A 24,319-nucleotide genomic window follows, 5' to 3' on the forward strand; every position below is an offset into this window, starting at 1 on the left:
GGCCCACAAGATCTATTCATAGTGGCAGAAGGATGTCAAACGGAGGCAGGATGCATTCAACTCACCAAATTTCCATATCCTATACCCTACCTGGATTTTGCTGACTAAGACAAAATATCCAGTTTGGGACGTCAGTTCTTTCCCAGCACCACCTATGCCATTCAGGTCTGTGATGAAAGCACTGGGGCTCACCTCATCCATAGATCCTTTATATACCATGGATGAGAATATGTCCCTTGAAAGAAAACACCCAGCTAGGATGACAGAGACACAGTTTTCCAACGGTACAGCTTTTCGGAAGCCAGCCCACTCCTAGCAACATCCATGGGCACCTGAAACAATATCTTGTGTGCCAAACATAATGGAAGTGGGTGTGTTCTCCATCTGGATGGAACATTTCTGAGCTCAGTTGGGCTCATCAACAACACCCTCATTACAACGCTGTATTAAGAAGTGGATGGGCTGGTGAGAAGCAACATCCTTCAGATAACAAAATTAACAATCCCTGCTTGGAATTTTCTGTTTTCCACATGTATCAAAGAGGATTGCTGATTGGCTGTGAATGATCATATTTTTAAGAGAGACATTATTTTCCTTACAACCATGGCTGGCAAAAATTTGATGGTGGTCAAGTGAGATTTTGTCAGTCAGAATTTATTTTCAAAAGACATTTCAAAAAGTACAAACATACATGTAGGCTCAGCTTTTCCAAGGAGCCTAATGGAGTTAGGTGATCAGGCCCAGCTCCTCAAAGATATTTAGGTGCCTAACTCTCATTGAACTAGTTTATTTCAATGGAAATAAAGTGCCTAAATACCTTTGAGGATCTTGTTCTTCAGATCTTTATCCCTTTGATCATCCCAGGCATAGAGAATAAAGATTTCATTATTTCACTAATTTGGTAAACTTAAATTAGATCATTGTTCTCTAAGCCAAATATTTTGCAACAGACCTTATCCAATATCCTTATCTTTTAAAAGCATTCTGTAAAACAATCCCAATACTTTAAATTCTACTCTTAGTCCTCAGTTCCCCACTACTTTCCCCAGCTTTGCATTTTGAATCACCACAACAGTTTACATTCATAAAAATTCATTTAGCTAACAATGATTTCCATTTGTATGATTTACAGTGTATACACACACGCATACTGTAATTTCATATTGTGACACAACTTTAATGTAGATTAGGGTCAAATTCTTCCCTCAGATGCACATGCCTACCTGACTCCTGTTCAATACAAGTCATACACATCCAAGGGTAAAACTAGACCTGCGGTTAACCAGGACTTTCAATTCATTCTTAGAAGATTGGCTAGTAACATAAATCCTAAAATATGCGACCAGACAATTCCACTGCACCCCCAACTAGAAGGTGTTCCTTAAACCCCACCTGTCACATTTTCAGAGTGTTCGTGCTCTTTTTCTACTTAAATAAAGTCTTCAGGCTCTCACAATGGATTGGGGTAATTTCAACTGGGCATCAATATTGGTTTGTATTTTCTGTCTCTGGCCATCTTCCCCTAACAACAGAGCTAGCTGGAGGTTATGAACCTCACTATCTATGGCTTGCTGTCAACAGATATGTCCTTTCTAGACTGTGGTAATCCAGTACGGAATGCAATTAGTAATAGTATTTTATCAGATCAACGAGCACAGCTTTTTGTAACACAGATAAAGATGGATTCCTTACCTGAGGAGTTTCCAGTCTAAGGGCTAGGTCATACCTCTATGGCACATGTCAGAAACAGGGCTCCACAAGGAACAATGGAAAGCAGAATTCCTCCTTGACCTCCAGAGCATGCAGAAGGACTGCAAGTACTACTAAACCACTTTACAGGGCACAGCTTCTTCCCCCTCCACGAGCGTCAGTCCCACTCATGGGGCAATTTGTGTAAGGTGTCAGAATCGTGGCATCTATTCCTGTTTGTTCTAGTCTTCATCTAGGGCCAGATTTTGTCTGGCCCTTACACTGGTATGATTCAAGCACAGAGGGCAAAAGGAAATTTCCTCACCTCTTACGCAGATCATGTAAGTGCCAGGCTGAACTGAGCACAGGGACTGCTCCCCCATCCCAGAGGGAGATGCCCCACAGGAGGTGGTACTGCAAGCATTTTAATCAGTGCTGTGATTATTACCTGACCCAACTTCTGAGTGATACTGTCAGAGATTATGATGATTACTTACTTGCATTAACAGTAGCAGCTTCACTGAGATCAGGAACCCTTTGGGCTAGGCAATACTGGGAGATAATCGCCACCCTGAAAGCTTTCAATCTGAACAGTTCGGATAGACAAAGGGTGGAAGGGGAAACAGAGGAAGTGTCTTGTCCACAGTTACACTGGTGGCCAATGGTAGAGCTGGGAATACATCCTAGATCTCCTGACTTCCAGGCCAGTCCCCAACCAGCTAGACCAAACTGCCTCTTTTGATGATAGTCTCTGGTAGATTTAGTCATGATGGTAAGCCTAAGGCTAACTGAGGAATACATTTACTTAACAGATTTACACCATTGCCAATGATAACACGCTAAGCATGTGCCTACAGCAAAAACAGTAATTGCAATGGGCAGAAAGAAATGCTGAAGAGATCTTTACCCTGAGAAACACTGAAAAGAGTTGTTGATAATGAAAATGTCTTAAGGCAGTGGTTCAGTCACAACCAGGGGTCCGGATCCCCCTGTGGGGCGGGGTTGGTTTGAAGGGGTCCGCCAAAATAAACCGGAAAGCAGGGCCGGCATTAGACTCACTGGGACCCAGGGTGGAAAGCTGAAGTCCAAGCCCCGCTGCCCCCGGGGCTGAAGCCGAAGTCCAAGCAACTTAGTTTGGCGGGGGCCCCTGTGGTGTGGGGCCCTGGGCAATTGTTCTGCTTGCTACCCCTTAACACCGGATACAGCTGAACTTCCCCAAAGTTCAAGGTTATCCAGAGGTGGTTTAGTTTAGGATCATTTCTAGCTGGAACACCACCAAAGCCACTGCTCTTGTGTTCCAGAAGCAGAAATCCCACAGAAAAGCCTGCTCTCAAGAGATTTTTGACCCAGTTTGTCAGAGGTTCAGATACCTCTGAACTGTTAAACATGGATCTGAAATGTTAAACAAATCAAAACTCTATAATCTGTTTGATTTGCATGTTGGAAATTGTCATATATTCAATTTCAAAGCAAGTTTTACATGTGCTATGGTCAAAAGTAAGTTCAAGACACACCACCTCATGCTAGCTAAGCCCTAACTTGCAGCTAGACCTTGTTTACCCTTAGGAAAAAGTAGGAGATACAAGTATGATAAAAAAAACAACCACCACCACAAACCTTTATCAGCATGGCATGGGAGTGAAATGAAAATTCCTCCTGCTGCAGCTCTCTCAGTACTTGTACTCTTGAACTTGTCACTTCCCTTCGATCATGGTGCTTTTCCAAGGGTGCTTTAACAAACTGACTAAAATACCAACAGCCCAGCTGCAGGCTGACCAGCATGTACAATGTTTCCATTCAAGCACCTTGAGCCTACAGCCCATCCATCCATCCCCTTTTATTTGCTGCTAATGCACTAAATCAAAGATACAAAAGACCTACTGGGTCACCTCACTGATCTTTGCAGGGACAATGGCAGAATTCTACCCTATAGTATATCTATCTCTGTCTGTTGGCAGTAATTCTAGAGCAGCCATTACCACAACATTTGAATGCCAGATATTGTGTTACCTTTTTTGCCTTAAATCCAGTTTAGATTCAAATATCCCTACTGGAGGGAGCTTCTATCACATCACTTGAGAGACTATTTAACATCTTCAGAGTATAAATTGGTTAGTCTCTAAGGTGCCACAAGTACTCCTTTTCTTCCTGTGATGTAGGGACTTGAGCTTTCCCCAGCAGTCTAGAGACCTGATTCTATCCTTAATTCTGCCATGCAATCACTTTGGGACCTGACAAAAGACACTTTCCCCTACCTTGTCCCTGTCTGGAAAGTAGAGATAATTCTGCTTATCTACCTCTGTTAATCAGTTTGAAGTCTATGGATATAAAGGTGTTATATAAGTGCAATGGGTAAACTGCATGTTAGTATTACTATATTAACAGATCTCACCACCAAGAGTTTTTACATCTTACTCTTGATTTCATGTAATTGCTCCTAGTTGTACTGACTCACTTAACCCTAAATAATCCCTCTCCCTTCTTGGTGACCTTCAGTCCCTTGTAGACGGTCATGTCTCCCACCCTCTTACTTCTAAGCGTATTGCTTAGTCCTCTTCCCTTCAAGCCATGGGGAAGTGAAGGGCTGTTCTTTTTTAAATGATGCGTCTCAGGCATTGCTGGTATAAGGAGCTGCACTGTGCAGCACTCACTGCTGCTGCTAGAGTAAAACTACTTAATTATATTTACTCATTAGGAGCAGGGGGATTGAAAATCAACTGCAGCCCTCACATTGCCTATCAGCCAGCCTGAAACAGGGGTGGGAGGAGCTGATTTGGGGGCAGTAACTTTGTGGGTGGATCTGACTGAGGGGTAGTAATTATGGTGGTGAAGGAGTGGCTATTCTGTGGGGAGAGGAGCCGAGTAGAGGGGTGGTAGGAAGACATGGGTAGGGGTTGGTAATTTTGTGGTGGAGCACCTGAGTGGGAGTGGCTACTCTGTGGTGGGGAGACGGTAGGTAGGAACTGGTAATTACAAGCAAATGAAACCTTTAGGGTCACTGTGTTCAGTGTAGCTACACAGGGTGCAATGCAGGGCAGAAAGGAGACCCTGGTGGGCAACAGAAGCAGAACATCTCCATGAGCTGCTTGTGTTTGCTCCCTCTGCAGACACAGGGTCTCAGTTTGCATTAGCCAGAGCCAGCACTAGCCGTTTTGGCACCCTAGGGCTACTGCTACCTGAGGGCAAGTGGGCCACATTTAAAAGGGAAACACTCCCCCTTGAGAAGCTGCCCCATCTGGTAAGAAGGTGGCCAGGTGGGAGCTGCACCTAACAATTAAATGCCCTAGACAGGTACCTATGTAGCCTACCCCAGTGCTGGCAGCAGGTCCCCCTCTCCCTTAGGGGAAGATACCTGTGTAACCCCCCAGGATCAAGTGTATGTTATACTTCCCCCATTTTGGGCCTAAGTCCACAGAGGGGCTTTTTAGGTCAAGCTGTGGAGCCTGGTGTTTTCAGTTCTGAAGCTCCTGGGTTCAGTCCCCAGCGTGTTAGCCAAGATAACAACATGCACACTCTACTGAGCTGAGCCAGAGCTCAAAACCCTTAAGGCCGGGCAGGGGTGCTGACAGACTCCCACCGAATTTGCCCTCATGCCTTGAGCCTTGCACCTGGGGTGGTGAGGGCAGCGCAGCATTCAGGGCCCCAGGGGAGGGTGGGGATGGGGAGGAAAGGATGGCACTGCAAGGGCACTGGTTTGCCTGGACAGCTCCCTTATTGTCTGGCAGGGGCATCCCTGCTCTGCCCGACAGGAAAGCCCCCCCTCCCCGCTCAGGATGGAATAAGGAGCTGGTCAGACCAGGACCTGCAGCATCCACTTCTGTTTGTGCAGCCCCCAGCTCTGATCTGCCTCAGGCCCCAGCCACCGCCCCTAATACACACAGTAAGAAAGAAAAAGGCAGATGGGGCAGGCAGGCCCTGGTCTCCCTCAGGATTCAGGGCAGGCAGCCTGGCAGAGATAAACCAGCTCAGCAGCCCTCCCCAGCCTCATCCAGGTGACGTGATAGGGGAGGGATGGGGGGAGACTCCTGAATCCTCCGCCCACTCCTCACTGCAGGGGCCAACCGGGACAGACCCAGCAAAAGCCAGTCCCCCACCCCCGTTGCTGCAAAGGGTTGGGGGGTGGGGGTGGGGAGGCTTTCTTCCGTGCTATCCCCACCCAGGCAGGGAGGGAGAGAGATGAAGTGAGCTGTAGCTCACGAACGCTTATGCTCAAATAAATTTGTTAGTCTCTAAGGTGTCACAAGTCCTCCTGTTCTTTTTGCTGACTATACAGACTAACACTGCTGCTACTCTGAAATCTTCCACAGCAGGATGTACTCCTCCTTGTCCCCCCTCCCTTCTGTCTCCCGGAGCGCGGCAAACCTCCCCACAGCCCTTCGGGCCCCCTCAATATCCTCACCTGGTGCCAAATGGATGGCTAGATCTCTCACTAGCCGCTCCTGTTGCTCTGCAGGAGAGAGGGCTCGAGGGATAGACAGGTTCCCTCATTGCATTTGCATGCCTTAGAAAGTATTATTTTTGCATCTCCTGGCTAAAAAGAGGAAACACACGTCACGCCCCTCCCATCGAAAATAACATTGGAGGCTTTGTGCTACCAGCCTGCATCCCCAGAAAGCCCCAACTGGCCTGGATAGGGATCAGATGTAACGTTGGGCTCTACTTCTACTTTCCCGATCTATTTGCCAGTTGCAGCCCCGTCCGTTATGTAACAAAGCAGCAATGCAGCGGCATCGATTCAGACAGCACAGGGGGGCATGTATTTTATAATACGTTAAAAAACCAAAACCCCTGGAGGGCGGGAGAGTGGGTTAAAATCGTGTGGAGAGGTTATTCCAAAATAAAAAGAGGGGGGAGCGCGGCAATTTTGCAGCCTGGCTCCTCAGCAGTGCCCTAAGTAAAAGCAACGCCATGGGCAAAGCAATGCAAATGATTTCGGGTTGCTTCTATTATTATTATGTGGCTTAGGCTCAGCACAAAAGAACCAACCCAGCCTGCCGGCAGCCTGTTCGTGGCCAAGCTTTAGCCCCCGTGTCGCCTGTTGCTCTTGAGGAACCGGCCAGCTCTGCAGGGTGAGGGCAAGCCCGCAAGGATCACATCTAGCGGCCGGTGTGTGCCAGGCACAGAGAGTGTGAGGCGGGAAGCTGGACGCAGCTGTGCAGTGGGGGGGGGGGGGGGGGGAGAGGCACACGCCAGGCTTAACAGAAGCTGCTCTGCTTGTCAGGCGCTTGCTGCGGTGTTTGGCCATGGGGACGTGTTAATAACGATGGCAGGAGTTCCTCCCGGGCCAGCTCCTTCTGGTGGGCTTTTGTTTGTTGTCGGCGCTGTTGCAGGCGCGTGGAGAATCCAGGGTTCCCCTAAAGTCCTGCAGGGTCACGCCAGCAGCCCGGGGGAATTTCACCGAGGGGAGGAGATTTCGTGGCGATTAATGGCAGAGAGCGGGCTAAATCCAGGCTGGGATGCCTATAAATGGCGTTTCTCCTTCCAAGGTGCACACTAAAAAAAAAAAAAAGAAAGAAAGAAAAAGAATCCGTCAGTGTCATTCCCCCACGTCAGGGCTGGTGGTGGGCGTGGGGCTGTACTTCCTCCGCCCCCTGCTAATGGAGTGAACCATTCCCAGCTCTCCCTTCTCCCTCTTTCTCCCCTTCTTCTCCATCTCCCCCTCGTCTGCAAGGTCTCCGCTGCTGGGAACTTGTTGGCAATGCCTGTTTTTCAGCTTCCCCCCACGTTTTCCAAAGTAACTATTTAAAGATCTGCAGTCGCAAATGGTTTTACTAAATGTAGGATGGGACTTAAGTTGAACGGCAGATATATTTCTCTGATCCTTGCTGTACAGATAGGTAAGTGGACCGCCAAATTGTGTCTCAAGTTGTCTGCACCAAACCCCATTTGATGCATGCAGAAACGGAATGTCTAAATAACCTGAAATGATTGGCATGGTTTGTGGCGAAAGGGACCAGGCTATGTACTCTCCTCGCTGGCTCTTTTTAACGGCAATTTTCGTGTTTATTCAGGATGCCCAGTGCTGAAAGAACAGCTTTTCCGCAGGAAAGGGAACGAATTCTTTTTCGTCTTGAACCACTTTTGCTCTTCCTTATTGCAAACCAGACGGATGAAATGCTCGTTAATGGTTAGGTTGCTTTCTTTTTCTTTCCCTCCTCCCCGGGAACGATTACATACATATTTCTTCCTAGATCTATGCCGCCGACAATTCAGTGGTTCCAATGCGAGGACATTTATTTCTTCCCTAGAGGGGCAGGGAGAGATGAGAAATGGAACAAAATGGCTAGAGAGCGGTCTAGCTGGAAAGTTTATTTGCAGGCAATCAGGGAGGTGCAAAGGGGTCGCAATGCTGTCTTTTGGAATGTCAGGGCTCTCCCAGCTGCCGTGAAATTTTTTGTTAAGTGGGATGGTGAAACAAAACCAAAATCTAAATCTTCTTGCCTGAGCATTAATTTTGTATTAACTAAGAGCTGAGCCAGAGCTCAAAACCCTTAAGGCCGGGCAGGGGTGCTGACAGACAGAGAACCTGTCACTGACGCACAGGTGCAAAATGCCTATTCTTTGGAAGGGAGTTACTTACAATAGCACAGATTTCCCTCCACCCTGGTTTGTGTGTATATATGTATGTGTGTGTGTGCGTGTGCATTTCTTCTTGCTGTTGTTTGGGATTTTGTTGTTGCTGGGTTTTGTTTGTTTATTAGATTAATTTTGTTCAGTGTTTCCGATGAAAATATTTTCACAGTTACAAACATTAGAACAGCTTTAAAGTTTGCCACTCCTTTGATTCTGCATGAGGCACTAATAGCCCAAAAGAAATTCCCTAGCATTATCCGAAAAAAAAAAAAGATCTTGGATTAAAAAATAATTAAAACACATCCTTTATCGATAATTGGCAGATTACAAGAGAAACCCTTGAAAAGATTTTCTGCAAAGGAATTCTGTCATAATAAAAATACTCAGTTTTGCTGTTTAAAAATCATTTCGCTCTGTCGCTTTCCTAGCTAGCCGATCTCTGCAGCATTGGGCGGGGGGAGAGTGGAGAAAAGGCAAAACGCGATGGAAATAAATTTCGCATCGATGGGGTGGGGGCGTGGAGAGGAAACCCTAGAGACGAAACACTGAACTCGGGAAAATGTGGCTAGAATTTGCAAACCTCAAAATTCATGTCATATTTCAAACAGAATAATTTCAAAGGATGTCATTTTTCAGGACATATGGCCTTTTTAAAACTACATTTCCTATTTTTAAAATGTATTTATTTATTTGATTGGAGGAGGATGTGAGGATAGGAAATTTTGCCAAGAGAGGCATTTTTTCGCCGTGAATTTTACATGTTCTTGGCACTTTATATGCACTAGATCGTTCGAAAACGTGCAGGAATTTGGAAAGTTCAGATAAAAACAGTGCTGCAGACCTCAAATATCATTAAAATGTAGATATTTTGGGGGGAGTGAGGAAAGGGATGAATTTTCGGATCTTATAGTCTCTTCGGTGAGCAGTTTGATTTTATTTTACTCCAAAGTCTTTATTACTATATTGAAATAAGGTGCCACCTCTGTTTTGTAAAGAGAATAAATGCCACATCCAGTGTAGAGTTGTATTTACCTCTGCTGGTGAATTACTAAAGGTTTCGTTTGAAATGGAAGTTTGTCGCATTAGTTTGGTGTCCCCCACAATGTATGTATATCTTTGCACCAATGTCTTGGTCCTTATGAATTCATGGCTGGAAGCTGTCCGAAACCACTGACACTTTGACAAGAAAGGTGGCTGAGGGAGGGAAGCGGGGATTGCAGGAGCTTGGAAGGAAGGAAGGTGAGACAGAAAGACAAATGACGCGGGGAGCAGACGTAGCTAAAGAATATTAAACGTAGAGAATAAGCAGCAAAATTAAGGAATGCAAAAAGGATCAATTATGGATGGACCCTTTCGCCCTTATGCGTTGCAGATGGGCGGCACTTTCCCCTTTCTCTTTCAAACGACCTAATGCAAGAGAAATCCCATTGTTGGGTAACTCGGGAGAAACCCAGGCTCGTTTCTTAGAGCACAATTGCCCCCAAAGCCGCTGACAGCGACAGCATGCTAACAATGCAATTAGCTGCACGTCATTTCGCTCTCGCGCCCGCGTGTGCTTTGAGCAGGCCTCTCCTTCCGAGCACGAAGGCCGTACAATGGCACTTACGAATTATTATTGTTGCCATCGCATCTTGGCGCCCGGGAGGAGTCGATTCATAGGCCAGATCATTTGGGAGCCTGTGTTTTCAAGAGTGACTTGTAGCATTTTGCCGCTTGGAAGTGGCGTTTTCGCCCTCCTCATCGGCTTGCATGGAGGGATCGCGATGGCTTTTATAGGATCTCTCTCTCTCTCTCTCTCTCGGGATGTGCTCAGCTCTGCGATTTGTTTGCATGTTTTGTACCGTAGCCAATGTCTCCCCCCCCCCCCCCCTCCGGCGTGTTTTGACGTGCGGGTGGGCGGCGGTGGTGAGGGGTGTGGTTACTAAGTCAGGTTAATGATGAATCAAACGGGGAGGGGTGACGGGGTTTCTGAGTTGAAACGGAGCCTTTTGGAGCCAGCCATTTACTTGGTAATGGGAGCACCCTAAAAAGAAGCAGCCACGTCCCCCAGGGGAATCTCTAGGGTAGACTTTCTTACGGTTGCAATCCCAGGCTCCCAACCCAGTGTGTGCCCCCAGCACTTGGGGCAGGCTCCTGAAAGCAGCATGTGAAAATGGCAGCTCCCTTAACCCGATTACTGTAGGTGGCTAAAATGCAGTGCATTGCAGGGGGGGCAGCAGCCGAGAGCCCTGAGCTCTGTTGTTCAGGATCAAGCCAGTGATCAATTAAACCAACAAGCCTCTAATTCCCTTTCATTTGCAGCGGGATTGATAGGGATAAATAGCCCGTATGCTAGCGAATCCCAGTCTGTCAGCTAGAAATTGTATCTGGTGGTGGTGTTTTTTCAAACAGACAAATCAATTGAGTGAGTCCTGACCATACAGGCGAGCAGAGAGAGAGAGAGAGAGCAAACCATGGTGACACCCCAAACCTCCCTCAGCACCACTGCAACTGGAGAGGCTAGTGGCTGGGAGGGATTTTAGAGCTAACATCACTTACAAGGTGTTTACAGAAAATCCTCCCAGCAAGACAGCCTGGCTTCCCCTTGCATGAAAATCCACTAGATCCCTCAGCACTGTGTGGATTTCATTGCAAGAGGAAGAGATCGGGAGGGAGCAGCTTCTTCCCAGCAGGGTCAGTTTTGTGTGTGGCTAGAGACTGAGCGCCTGGTTGATGGACTAAGCTGTACCTAGACAGTTTTCAGAAACTTCTAGCCCTCTAGGCAGAGTGGTACAGAGAGGAGCTGAGGTGAAGTGAGGTAAATGATGCTCTTGTGTCTCCACGTCGATCCATCTGGCTATGAACATGTCCAGAGACACACAGTCTGACATATAAACCACAGGCGTCTCTCTGGCACCCATCTAGCTGCAAAACTACGACATAGGTGAGGAGTAATTTCACACACACACACACACACACAAACACACACACACACACACACACACACACGAGTCTGTGACTCTAACACTCAGTCCATCGGTGGATTACACAGGAGGGCATTTTCATTTTTTTAAACAGTGGGAGGGTCTCAGTGTGTGCCAGTGAATAGCAAAATCCGAAAGGTGCAACATGGGAAATATAACCAGGAAAAGATTTTAACGGTGGAAAAATTCATTTCTCTTACTAGCGATTGCAACCCAAAACCTTTTCATTCCCACCCCACGCTGTTGCACCATCGGAGGGAGAAATCTACGTGAGCCGTTTCAGTTGGAGCCCCTTTGCGTGGTTTGTGAATGTTTTCCTTTTCCTCTCAGAGAGGTTTCATTTTTCGCAACTATTTCCCCTGAAATAATGAAGTGCCCTTAACAGAGTGTCCGTGTGTGTGTGTGTGTGGGTTCGGAAGCAGAATGTTATAACAATGAAACGCATCCCGGGAAAGGAAAGAATTCAATTGAAAATTGCCTTTAATAAACAACCTAACGGTAATCAGGACTGTAGTGGGCCACGCTACTGTAAACTAAACTCAAACATGCAACGGGAGAGAGAGATGGAATAAGAACTGACGCGGGCGCACACAAATCAAAAGCACAAACCCGCTCCCTGAATGTCTTTGACTCTAAACCTGTTGTTCTCAGCACACTTGCCCTCATTCAAAATGAACCCGTCTGCTGGTGAAAATGCCCAAACAGGAAAACTGGCTTTTTGTGCTGAGAAGGAAGCAAGGCGGTTTGCAACCTGGCGGGTGCACAAGAATGGCAGCTCTTCCTGTCCACGACTTTGATCCCTAGTATATGGTGGTGGTTGGGGGGTGGCGGGGGGGGGGTTGAATGGAGCTCACAGACATGTGGGGGTTGGGTGCTGCACGGTGTTACTTGTGTTGGGATGTGTCCGGGCTGATGTGGTGCTGCTCTGTTCCCCAGCGTACCTGGTGCAGGCGGTGAGAGCCGCGGGGAAGTGCGATGCGGTCTTTAGGGGCTTCTCGGACTGTTTGCTCAGACTGGGCGATAACATGGCCAACTACCCGCAGGACCTGGACGACAAGAGAAATCTCCAAACGATCTGCTCGTAGGTCTTCCTATTTCGTTGTTATTCCTCGTCACGGATCGCGAGGGTTACATTCGGGGTGGTTATTCGACCCGGTTATTTGAAAAAGAAATGTCACTGGCCGGGCTGAAAATCCCGCTCGGTTTGCTGCTGTGGCTGTGTCTCTCTGCGTAAAAAGAAAGGGCTTGTACAGAGCTGCAAGGCGCTGCCCTATTTGCAGTTGTCCCTGCCCTGAGCTGGCCTTACCTCGGTCCTTATTGCCCCGCAGGCTGAAGCGCCAATCAGAGCAAAACTGTACTGCGAGGAAAGATTTAACCTGCGCGCCAGCTGAGCCATTCAGTTCGTTTCCCCGCTGACTATGTATTCTTTTGGCTTCTCTTCTCTTTTTCTTGCCCTCTGCAATTTTTTTTTAACGCCGATGGTCCCTTCCCAGTTGATCAGTTCAAGGCCCCAAGTGTGCCATCCAGCGTTAGCTGTCAATGCAAATAGTCATTTACATGGGTGGTGCCGATGCAAATAAAAATGAAGGTCGGAAATCCAGCATGGGGTTGGCAACATTTGCCTGGCCCTGGCTCTTCTTAAAGGCCGGTTTTGTAGCTAACGAATTGCCTAAAACAGGATCGTTTTTGCAAACCCCCTAAGCAGCGAAATTCTAGGGCTAGGCTTGTTCTTCATTGACTCTTCCGATTCTTTATTTGTTGTGGGTCGAGTTCTGATTTCTTTACTCTAGAAATGTGGGACTGTTTTTTAAGTCTGCTGCTAAACAACACGAGTAAAGAGATCTGAATCTGGCCCCGGAATGAAACAAAATAAATTAAGATGACAACAATGCAATCGAATATACTGAGAAATAATAATAATAATTAATAATAAATAGCACCTTGCCGCCTTATTAGAAAGAGGTATTTCTCCACGATCATTCAGATCTAGTTAGTTTCATTTTTAGAGTTAATAACATTATTGCTTATATAAGGCGTGACTAATGACTTGGGCTTGTATAGAAATACTGGTGTCTGAAGAGGGACTGGCACTGAAATGATCTCTGCAGGCTGAGACACTGGGATGGTTTCGCTGCCAAACTTTCAGTCCGTGCGGAAGGAACACTGGGCCAGACCGGGCAGGGGGTTCTTAAGCACAACTTTCCATTGAAGTCATTGCAGAGTTTTGCTTCGACTCCAGACTAAGCGCCTGGTAGGGTCCATTGCTTAAAGAAATGTTGAATCGTGATTCATTTCGCCCACATTAAAAAAGCGTTGTCTCCCATTCCTGACTCTTTACTAGGGACATATGAAGGTTGTTGGTGAGAATAGGAGGATAAGAGCTAATGCTTCATTTCTAAGAACTGTCCATTAAGGGGTTCTTTGTTTGAAGATAGGCACCGTTTGCATTTTAATTTATTTTTTTTAAAAATCCGTTTATAGGATTTCCCTAATTGCTGTTTTCCTGCATAATCCTGAAATATCCGGCAAAATAGTCATATTTAGAAGCCAATGCGGTGTCATTGGAGTGTAACGTCTTTCTTGAAACATAAAAAAGGAGTCCGAAAACAATGTACATTAAACGGAAACATTTTTTTTAAATCAAGACATGTTAACCCAAAAGATTATGTTGTGAAATCCATGTGACTTCTCTTTCTGTCTATGTATTTCTGATCGACAGTAGGCTGCTATCTGCAGCGTCTACTATGCCGGTACGTGGCTTGAGTGGCCAGCTGCAATGTACCCGCTGTGCTGCAAGAAGAATAAATACATAAATAAGGGCCCTAGCATTCTAATCTGAAGCCTTTGTCCTAGATACTGTTCAGGAGTTAGCTTCTTGTCCAGTGCCACCGCCCTATGCCTGATTTCTTTAAAGGTTTCTCTCTCCCTTTCTCTATGCCAGTATGTGTATTGAAAGAAGATCAAGGAAGATTTAATTTTCCTTTGGGAGATGCAATTATAGCAGAAATACTGCAGGAGAGGCACACTCTCAGCCTTCTTGGCATCTCAATATCTCATTATTTATTACAAATGTAGCAAACACTGGAGTCTACAACCAATGTAGAGTGCTCATAAATTAGAGGCTGCAGGACTGCTTAAAAAAAAACAACCGAAAACTGAGCGCCTGCCTGAAAAACCAGACCAAACCAGAGAACCGTCACAGAGGCCACACTGATTTTAGATAACCTAGACTACTACACAGAGATCTGCCAGTCTCCTCTGAAATGAGACAATCCTGCTTGGAGTATAGATTTAGCCTCGAAATCTGCTTTTGGTTTGAGTGAGAAAAATGGGAAAGCAATTTAGGAATATTGGAAAATTTTCAAGGGGGGTGAGTAATTTCTTATTTTAAACACTGAAGGATCCTGGGATCATTTAAATCACTGGACAGACTTCCCCTTCGTCTCTAGCGGGGCTTTGGATCAGGTTATGATTCTGAAATTACAGGAATACTGTCCCTGTAATTTCAGAATCACTGACCTGGCGCCTGATCCAAAGCATTCTGCAGAGAGGTGGCTGGTTTTCTGTGCAATGAGGGCTCGAGCTAAAGCCCTCTGAAGTCGGTGGAAGGTTTTCCTAGATGGGATCACCAACGTGGTGCTTTCCTGTCAAGTAACTTTGTTTTAGGAGCTTTAAACTTTGGCCGATTCCACCGTTCTGGAAGAGTAAAAGCAAAGCTCACTGCACAATAATACAGTTCATCAGCATCAACAACAAATAAGACCCTCCAACAATAATCATGCTAAGCAATAAATAAATATAATCATGATAATCATCACAGCTAAGAAACACCCTCCTTAATAAAGTCAGACAGTTAAGGAAGGTTAATAATAGGCTTTTTGTGGCTATTTCCCCCCTGGAAGATGTCCATCTATTCTGTGAACGCAAAAGGCACACCTTCTACCCCTGCCTAGGATTTATGGAGCTATGCGTTGGACCCTAGCCGCTCTCCCTTCAAAGGCTGAGATTTCGATTTCTGACTCCTTGCAAAAGCCTAAACCAAAACGTTACCGCGTAAATACAGAATAAGCTTGCTGGGTGTAGCCGCCTTGCTTCTTCAGAATGGAAGCAAGCCGCCCTCTTAGGGGGCGTTTGGGGATTAAGATTGCAGTCGCTCCTGAGGGAACCCTGAACCAGAGCTATTGACTGAAGGCTTGATCCTGCTCTCATTGAAATCAACGGCCCCGCCCCCAGTGGTTTAACTGGGAGCAGGAGCCGAGCCTAGGCGCAAAACGAGCCGGTTGTGCGTAGGGCTGCTTCTGTTAAGGTTGCAATTCGGAAGGCAGCAAGGGCCAAGGTTTTGAAAAAGCGACTGTTGATTTTAGGGGCCTCAATTTTGCAGCCCCCCAAAGGGGGAAACTTCTTGCAGGGGCCTGATTCGCATAACTGGGGGGTTGGGCACCTGTCATCGCTACACACATTTGAAGCTGTTGGGAGGGGCGGGGTTGGAAGGGGAGCGTGTGGGGCGGGGGGAGAATCGGGCGTGGGGCTGGCAGGTTGTTGGACCATCTTGTGCAGCCAGTGACCTGGCGCTTGTCCCCTGTGTTTGCTTCTTCCCCAGGTACTGGGATGATTTCCACTCCTGCACCCTCACAGCCCTCACGGATTGCCAGGAAGGCGCGACAGATCTTTGGGAAAAACTGAAAAGGGAATCCAAAAACCTCGATTTTCAAGGCAGCTTATTTGAACTATGCGGAGGAAGCAACGGGTCAGCTCCTTCCCTACTCCTCCTCCCTGCCTTCCCCCTGCTCCTGCTGGCTCTCTCTGCAGCGCTAGTGACCTGGCTCTCCTTCTAGGAGGTCTCTCCTGGTAGACCACACATACCCACACACACACACACCCTCCATATACTGGATTTATAGAGGAAGTGTCCATCCGTTTTTTGGGGACCGTTGTGATGATCTGTGATGATGAAACATCCATATAGGATTGTGGAAACGTTCTCTCTTTATTTTGTGTTTTATTTGCCAAATGTTACCAAACAATGAGCAACAAACAGCCAAAATCGGACCTCAGCTTTAGTGTCTCTTCAAATAAAAATAGAAAACCCGAGCCCTTTGTGCAAAAGAATCTCAGGAACGGCTTTGGGCCACCTAATATTAATAATCTTAATAAATAATAATAATAATAACAACCACAACAACAAAAGACGGGCTCCTCTTATAATATGAAAGAAAACGATGAGTTGAGAAAAAAGGCACTGGAAATGAATCCAAGATTGATATCCACGTGTGAAGCATATGGTGAATAACTCACAATCTATCATCTTTCCTCCACAGTCGCTTGTTTTTTGGTCATTCCACTGCAAAAATAAATTTCCTCGAGGGGAAAAATGAAAGAAATGGACAGCTAAAGAAAAAGAAGAAGGAAGGAAAGAGATTGTCTCTAATGACTGAAGGATTGAATGCTGCTAAGATTGCTGAGAGTTTAGCTTTACTTGGTGTTGTCAAAGCATCTTTCCGAGTTCACTGCCTTTAATTTCCCTCCTCCTCTCTTGTTTTAGATGTTACACATACAGTAAAATACCTGAATATCCAACAGTATAGATTACAAAAAGGGGGCTTAAATGTAAACCTAAAAATACAGCATATTGATTTTGACAAAAAAAGAACCTTGATTTTAAAAGAAAAGATGTAATTTAAAAAGAGTTTATTATAAAGCTAATTCAGCAAAAAAAATTTGCTACAAGTATAGAAAGAAGTATAAAATAAAAAGTATTGTTTGAAATGAGGGTGTCGTTTTATTTGTAAAATATGCATGGTATATATCTATTTAACTGGACAGGCTTTCAATATAATGGCGGCTAAATGCAGAGCTGCTAAATTAATTAACATCGTCATCTTGGTGCAAAGAAATATAGAATTTCTAAACTAATTAACAGAGCCCTTGAAAAATAATGCTATGAAACTCTCCCTAAAAACAGTACACAATACTCCTTTTCTAAAACGTGGGACTCCTCTTCTGTGACTGCTTACAGAGGGAACCAGCCCCCGACAGCCAAAGTGAGTGCCAGATGTCAGTGGGAACTCCGGGTACCCGAGCAATGCAGGACGGGCTCACAGGTCTAGCACGGCTGCATTTGGAGCAATTTGTCAAAAATCCGCCCCAGTTATTCTTCCCTTTATCCACACGCGCCGGTTTTGCTGGCACAGCAATTGCTGGCGGCCTTATAGGCAGACTATTTACAGCTATATTCTTTCCAAACCTATTTAGAGATTTAAAAAAAAAAATAAAAATAAACCTATTTTGCTGAAAAGGAGCCTGTTTATAGCTGTGGAGGGAAGAGAAAGCAACCACCATTAAGATGCTGCAAAGGAGGGACAGAAAGCGGCTGCCTGAGATCAGATGAGTCCTTTCATAATTAATAAGACAGCTCGGCTGAAATAGCCAGGAGACTGGGCCCTATTGATTTAGCAGCAGAAGCTGCTGTAACCTTGTCTATTTATAGGATTTTGATGCCTTTATGGAGAAGTAAACATCAAGGCGTAAACACATCCTTTCTACCTATAAGATGAGAGTCCTGCTGAGAGGGAGGAAGCTGGGAGGAAGGGAAGGAGGGGTCAGAGTTTAATTTTGATCCTGCAATTCTAGTCATACACATTATTTATTTCGGTGCGGGAGGGGGATGTAATAATCCCCCTTCTCCAACATATCATTATTCTCCCCCCCCCCAAAGGTCTGTAAAGTCTGAAATGTAATGTGTAAGCAATAGCAAACGTACCCGTTCATAAATCAAACAGTGGGTTGCAATCCAATCTGCATTTCCCAAACGTATTGAATCCCAGCAACAAATGGGCCCCGGAACTGAAGCCAGCAGCCTTTAGCACTGCAAGCGATGTTGATTTTTAATGATAAAATACATTGGGGGGAGGGGGGAATCACCAATCTATGCAAAGCTCAGCCTCACTTCGTGGGCATTTTTCCACCTTCCCTTCCCTTCTTTCCCACATTGGCACTGCCAGGGAACCGTGGGCTTTCTGCGAATGGCTTTTCCCAGATGATCAAAATTTAGATCGCTATTAAAAATAATCATGACATCACACGTTGCTATTTATTTTAGCACCAACTGACAGCTGCAAGAGAGGGGGAAAGGGAATGGGAGAGTTCAGGCAGACCCTGCACTGCTTTAGCACCCGCTAGAGTTCCCACTGAAGCGAACAGCAAAACTCCCATTGATTGCAGTGGGAGCAGAATCGGGTCCTTCTTCGGGCCAAAGTCCCACTGAAAAGTTGCCCGGGTAAGGAGGATGGTTTTTGTTTGTTTGTTTGTTTTACTGCTAGTAGTTAAATCCATTTCCGTAAGGAGCTAAATCCTGCTGACTTTACACGTGGTCAAATCCTGTTACCTGTAGCAATCCCACTGGCTTTCTCTCCCAAGCAGGATGTGGTCACGTGAGTCTAGTTTAAAGTCCCCAATCCGGTAGTCCTTACTCAATAAAACTTCCACGGAAATAAATAGATCGGATTCCATTTTGAGAGAGAGAGAGAGGTTTTGCCTGTATAAGGACTGCAGGACCAAACGCCAAAGATGTGCCATTCTATTACAGAAATACAAATTGACTCTGGATTAAAATAGCTTCTTAGTTCTTTCTATTTCCAGATTTTGTTTTAAACAATAGTGGCTTTGGCTTAACTGTATAAAGCAATCTCAAACTCTTTGGTAAGGGGATCGGTTTCCATCTCAGTAGTGCGTTCAAGAGATTTTCAAATTAGAATGAATGAATAATAAATAATCTCTCTATATTTAGCAAATACACAAAGTCGTTCTACATGGCGACGAGACGGCAGACAGAGGGCTGATGAAATCATAAGCATGTTTTTTTTAAGTTAGTGGCTGAGCCAGTGAGAGACAAGGATGCTAGGTTATTTCATCTGAATATTTTTTCTCCTGGGGTATTGCAAATTGTTTCGATTTTAATATCAATCTTCTTAGAGTTTTAGAAGGGAAAGGATTTGTTCAATAGAAGCAAAATCTCACGGGAAATCTCCCATCCTGGTGTTATTCCAAATGCACCAGCATGCAGATGTGCCTTTTCTAATTGACAAACGCCTGCTTTCGGAAATCGCTGTCTAATGACAGGGTAATTCCAGGCAATAAGATGAACAAGGATGCATATGTTATACATAAGTCTACATTGCATCGCCTATATTTATTTTATATACACAGCAACCGGGCTATAAATAATGACTTACCCAGCTTTCTTTTCCATAAATGTATAAGCCACCCACACAACCTTCTGACGGAAAGAAGAAACAACAACCCAAATCAGAGAGAGGAGACTGCAAAATAAGCTAATAAAGACCCACCAAAGGCATCCACCAAAGTGGCATGGATAAGGAATGGATTTGAACGACCACGTAACTATTCTTTCAAAATGGGATCTTCCCCCTGCTGAAACCATTGGGAGTTTTGACACTGACTTCAGTGGGAGCAAGATCAGCCTGTAACTTCTCAGCCTAGACGGTTTCATTTGTTTTCCACTTACAATTAAAGAAAAGGCCGGGCGCAAAATGACTAACTCCCCCTCTGATTTTCCAGGGAGCTGGGAATTACTGTACTAGACATAGCTGATATCAGTTAAGGTGTGCAAATGAGGAGACAAGGAGTTTGTAAATGAACTAGCACCAGGCTTTTTTATAGAGAGAATAGTTAAGCTTCCATCTCTGTAACTGTCTTGAAGATTAGAGGAGTAGCAGCAGAACTGGACTTCAATCTCTCAGTATTCTTACCGTGGCTATTTATTATTTGTATTGTGGTAGTGCCTGCATTTGCACCAGTCTTTTGCTCCACAAATATTTGTTTGTTTCTTACAAAACAAACTAAAAATTAGGAGGTGGGAACTGAATTTATTGGACACTTTAAAATATACATATTTTACATAATGTGTTAACAAATCATCTCTGGCCTCATTTAATTACTGATTGCTGATCAAAACCCTGCTCTATGGATCTTCAAACAGCACAGCATAGTCTCAAATTATGGTGGCAGGGCTAAAGCCTTCTCAGTGTTTAAGGTTATGAAAATTTTAAGGGTCTTGAATCCCCTGGATGTTATTCTTCTATTTTCTGTTTGCTTTTTAATCCAGAAATGACTATACTGCCATGTGTTTCCAGAGTTTTTCTCCTCAGCTGTGTCCAAATAGAGCAGAAAAATAAATGACCCAAACCTGGTGAAAAGGACTAAGCTAACCAGGTTTGTTTAACCTTGTCTCTCTGTGCCCACAAGCTCCGGAAGGCTTTGTGGTTAGGATAATAGAAGTGATAAAAAGAGAAGAGAGGAGAGGCCAAGAAGAAACCAGCCATGCTCTCTGCTGCACTGGTCCCACTCCCCAATAAGCAGATTTCTTTCAAAGCTGCAGGTGTCCAATTCTCCAGAAACCTCACACCATATTCCAGCCCCCAGGCAAACAGGAGCTGGAAAATTTCAAGTCCAAACAAAGGAGTTCAAATGCTCATTCAAACCGAAAGGGACAGAAATAACCCAGCAAGTGCCCTTCTTTGCTAAACTGCAAGGTAAATGGAGTTAGCAGAAGCTGGGGCCGCTATTTTCATTGTCAGAGCAGATCTGCAGGCCCTAATCCTTGTCCTAGTTCAGTCTGTGAGCAACATCAGACCTGCAGGCTGCTGTCCCCTGCGACTCACTGAAGCTTGCCTCCTTCCTTATGAATTCTGGATAAACTCGTGTTTAGTAACAGGCTGCTCCACTGAATAATCCTCGCCAACTTCCGCCTTTTAACCAGCCACCTGAGCACTGGAGGTGGAGGCTGTACACTGCTTCCTATTCAGATTTGCCTCGGATCACCTTTGAAAGATGGAAGATTGAGCCAGAGTTAAAAAGTGCATCTGTTACCTCTCCATCTGCCTTGTTGCATGATGCAAAGACAGAGAGAAAGATGGACATGCAACATTGCAAAGCCAGCCTGCTAGCACGTGGGGAATGAATTGGGAAATGTGGTATATGTCCATTACTCAGAATAAGAACATAAGAACAGCCATGCTGGGTCAGACCAAAGGTCCATCTAGACCAGAATCCTGTCTTCCGACAGTGGCCAATGCCAGGTGCCCCAGAGGAAATGAACAGAACAGGTAATCATCAACAACATTTGAATGCAAGGCTGTCTGAGTGCAGGGTACATTGACCTGTTTGTTCACAGTATTATTAATAATTAAGGTTGGGATTCTGCCCCTCTTACTTACCTTAATTCCCACATAGCCCTGTTTAAACCAGTGAGCTGTTCTCATGCTCTGAGAGCAGCCCTAGTGAAAGCAGTGGAGCTACAAGCAGAGGAAGCAGCCTGAGTAGGAGTGGCAAAATCAGGCCTGTATTTATTGATTAATTCATAATATTATTTGTATGCCAGTGCGGCCTAGAGATCCCTGCTGAAGGGAACTGAACATTTTAAGTAAAAGGGCCTGATTCACTACTGTGTTACTCCAGTCTTATGCTAATATAAAGTCACTAGTTTTAACGTTCTACAAAGGTGTAAAGCTGGAGTAACATAGTGATGAGTCCAGCCAAGCTTTTCAAATATGCAACCTCTTTTTGCCTCTGGCTCTTCCTGTTCTCTCCTGTTATCTGCAGCTGTCCTGCTTTAGCTGCTCTTCCTGTTTGCAGGCCATACTTATTTTGTGCCAGGGCTTGCCAGGGCTGAGCCCCATCACCTCTAGGCTTGGCAGTTCATAGGTCCAGCATCTCTGCACTTGCCACGTCAGTTATGAAAGTCAAAAACTTGCTTGAGCCCCAGCACCTAATTACTTGAGAGCCCCAGCACCTCTTTCATTACAAATTAAGCGCAGCTTGCAGGAGGCTGGGGAGAGGCCTGTGTAGGTAATAGCCTGAGGAGGCATCAAGCTGTCGTCTTCTTCCCAGTGAGGTGCAGGGTGAAAACACATTTTGACGGGGATGAGGAGTAATTGATCTTGGGTAACCCAGCCTATTTACACTACATGAATCCAGAGGAATTTGAGGTGAGGAAGTGGGCTAGGTTTGGCCATCAGGGTCTGGTAACTGGGTGTGCCATAATCACCTCAGCTGGAGCCAGTGGCCACCTGAGTGACAGTCACACCAGGCCCTTGGAGTGGTTTTCCAGCAAGCAGTGCTGTATTATCTTGGGTCAGGTGTCCTTCTCCTAATCAGCTGGTGCCTTTGGCTTAACAGGAAGTAAGCCTCTGATGACAGAGTGTGATTGACATGTGTCTGCGCTGGAAAAAAAAAAAAAAAGGAGGCAACCAAGGGAAACAAAGCAGCAGTCATTATGGGTGTAATTCCCTCCTGTGCAGAGGGCCTACACAGGACCAATGATCCCACTGAAAGCCCACTTAAGCCCTGGGACTTCAGTGGTGCATGTGCCTTGTGCTGCACCTCCGTACAGGGATGAATTCCACCCTGTGGGGATACAGCCCTACACCTGAAAATAGAGCACTTCAGTGACCTGTCTTGTAAACCATGTGTAAGACATCAGATTTTGTAACTGTGATATTACAACATGATTGAATAATAACCTGTAACATTATGATTTGCACAGTGTTATCTGACCCAATAAAATTACAAGACGGCATGTGTGTGCCTTTGTGAGAGGGAGAGAGATACAGGTGAACCTAAAGTCTGTTTACATCCTTGCTTAGCCCTGGTCTACACTAGGACTTTAGGTCGAATTTAGTAGCGTTAAATCGATATAAACCTGCACCCGTCCACACGATGAAGCCCTTTATTTCGACTTAAAGGGCTCTTAAAATCGATTTCCTTACTCCACCCCTGACAAGTGGATTAGCACTTAAATCGGCCTTGCCGGCTCGAATTTGGGGTACTGTGGACACAATTTGAAGGTATTGGCCTCCGGGAGCTATCCCAAAGTGCTCCATTGTGACTGCTCTGGACAGCACTCTCAACTCAGATGCACGATTGTTTGCCGTTGCTCTGACGCAGGGAGGGGTGACTGACGACACGGCTTACAGGGTTGGCTTACAGGGAGTTAAAATCAACAAAGGGGGTGGCTTTACATCAAGGACTATTTCAGGCAGGACTTCACGGAGGGTTCCAATAAGAAATGGTGCACCTAAGTTATTGTTCTTATTGGAACAAGGAGGTTAGTCTGGCCTCTGATTGATACATGGCTAGATTTACCTCGCTGCACCTTCTCTGTGAGTGACTGCAGTGTGACCTAGAGGAATGAGTCCCCTAGATGGGGGACCGGGGGGGGGGGAGGGTTTGCAAATGAGTACAGAACAAATCTGGTCTATTTCTTGTTTTGATACACACCATCTATCTTTTACATCTTTGGATGGCAGCAGACGTTGCAGAAGGACTGCATGCCATCCACATCTCATGGCTGCTCGGCAGAAGATGGTACAATAGGACTGCTAGCCATCCTCATCTCTTGCCTGCCCGGCAGAAGATGGTACAAGAGGACTGCTAGCAATCCGTATCACCTGCCTGCTCACCATAAGATGGTTCAATAGGACTGACTGCAGGACTAAAGAGAATGACCTGATCAAGTCACTCCAAATTTAGTCCCTGCACCCATGTCTGCTCAGGCGCTCCTGATCGACCTCACACAGGCGACCAGGAGCACCTCGGACATGACGATGACGGCTACCAGTCCTATTGCACCGTCTGCTGCCACAAGGCAATGGGTTGCTGCTACTGTGTAGCAATGCAGTACCGTGTCTGCCAGCACCCAGGAGACATATGGTGACAGTTACCTGAGCGGGCTCCATGCTTGCCGTGGTATGGCGTCTGCACAGGTAACTCAGGAAAAAAGGCGCGAAACGATTGTCTGCCCTTGCTTTCACGGAGGGAGGGAGGGAACGGGGGCCTGACGATATGTACCCAGAACCACCCGCGACAATGTTTTAGCCCCATCAGGCATTGGGATCTCAACCCAGAATTCCAATGGGCAGCGGAGACTGCGGGAACTGTGGGATAGCTACCCACAGTGCAACGCTCCGGAAGTCGATTCTAGCCTTGGTACTGTGGAAGCACTCCGCCGAGTTAATGCACTTAATGCACTTAGAGCATTTTCTGTGGGGACACACACACTCAAATATATAAAACCG

The 24,319-nt window shown here is 45.7% G+C and overlaps 1 protein-coding gene across 2 annotated transcripts; it reads left to right on the forward strand.

The window, feature by feature from the left end:
• Positions 1–7,297: 7,297 nt before the first annotated feature.
• NRN1 (neuritin 1) lies at positions 7,298–16,582 on the forward strand. Of its 2 annotated transcripts, none has more exons than XM_074944917.1 (3): positions 7,298–7,526; positions 12,162–12,306; positions 15,826–16,582. In XM_074944917.1, exons 1-3 carry the CDS (start codon positions 7,472–7,474, stop codon positions 16,058–16,060), a joined length of 435 nt encoding a protein of 144 aa, XP_074801018.1. In that variant the 5' UTR covers positions 7,298–7,471; the 3' UTR covers positions 16,061–16,582. The 2 variants fall into 2 exon arrangements, with proteins under 2 accessions (XP_074801018.1, XP_074801017.1); XM_074944916.1 differs by lacking the exon at positions 7,298–7,526 and adding an exon at positions 7,687–7,816.
• The last annotated feature ends 7,737 nt before the right edge of the window (positions 16,583–24,319 follow it).

This window comes from Natator depressus, chromosome 2 (genome assembly GCF_965152275.1).
Source record: "Natator depressus isolate rNatDep1 chromosome 2, rNatDep2.hap1, whole genome shotgun sequence".
Lineage (NCBI taxonomy): Eukaryota > Metazoa > Chordata > Testudines > Cheloniidae > Natator > Natator depressus.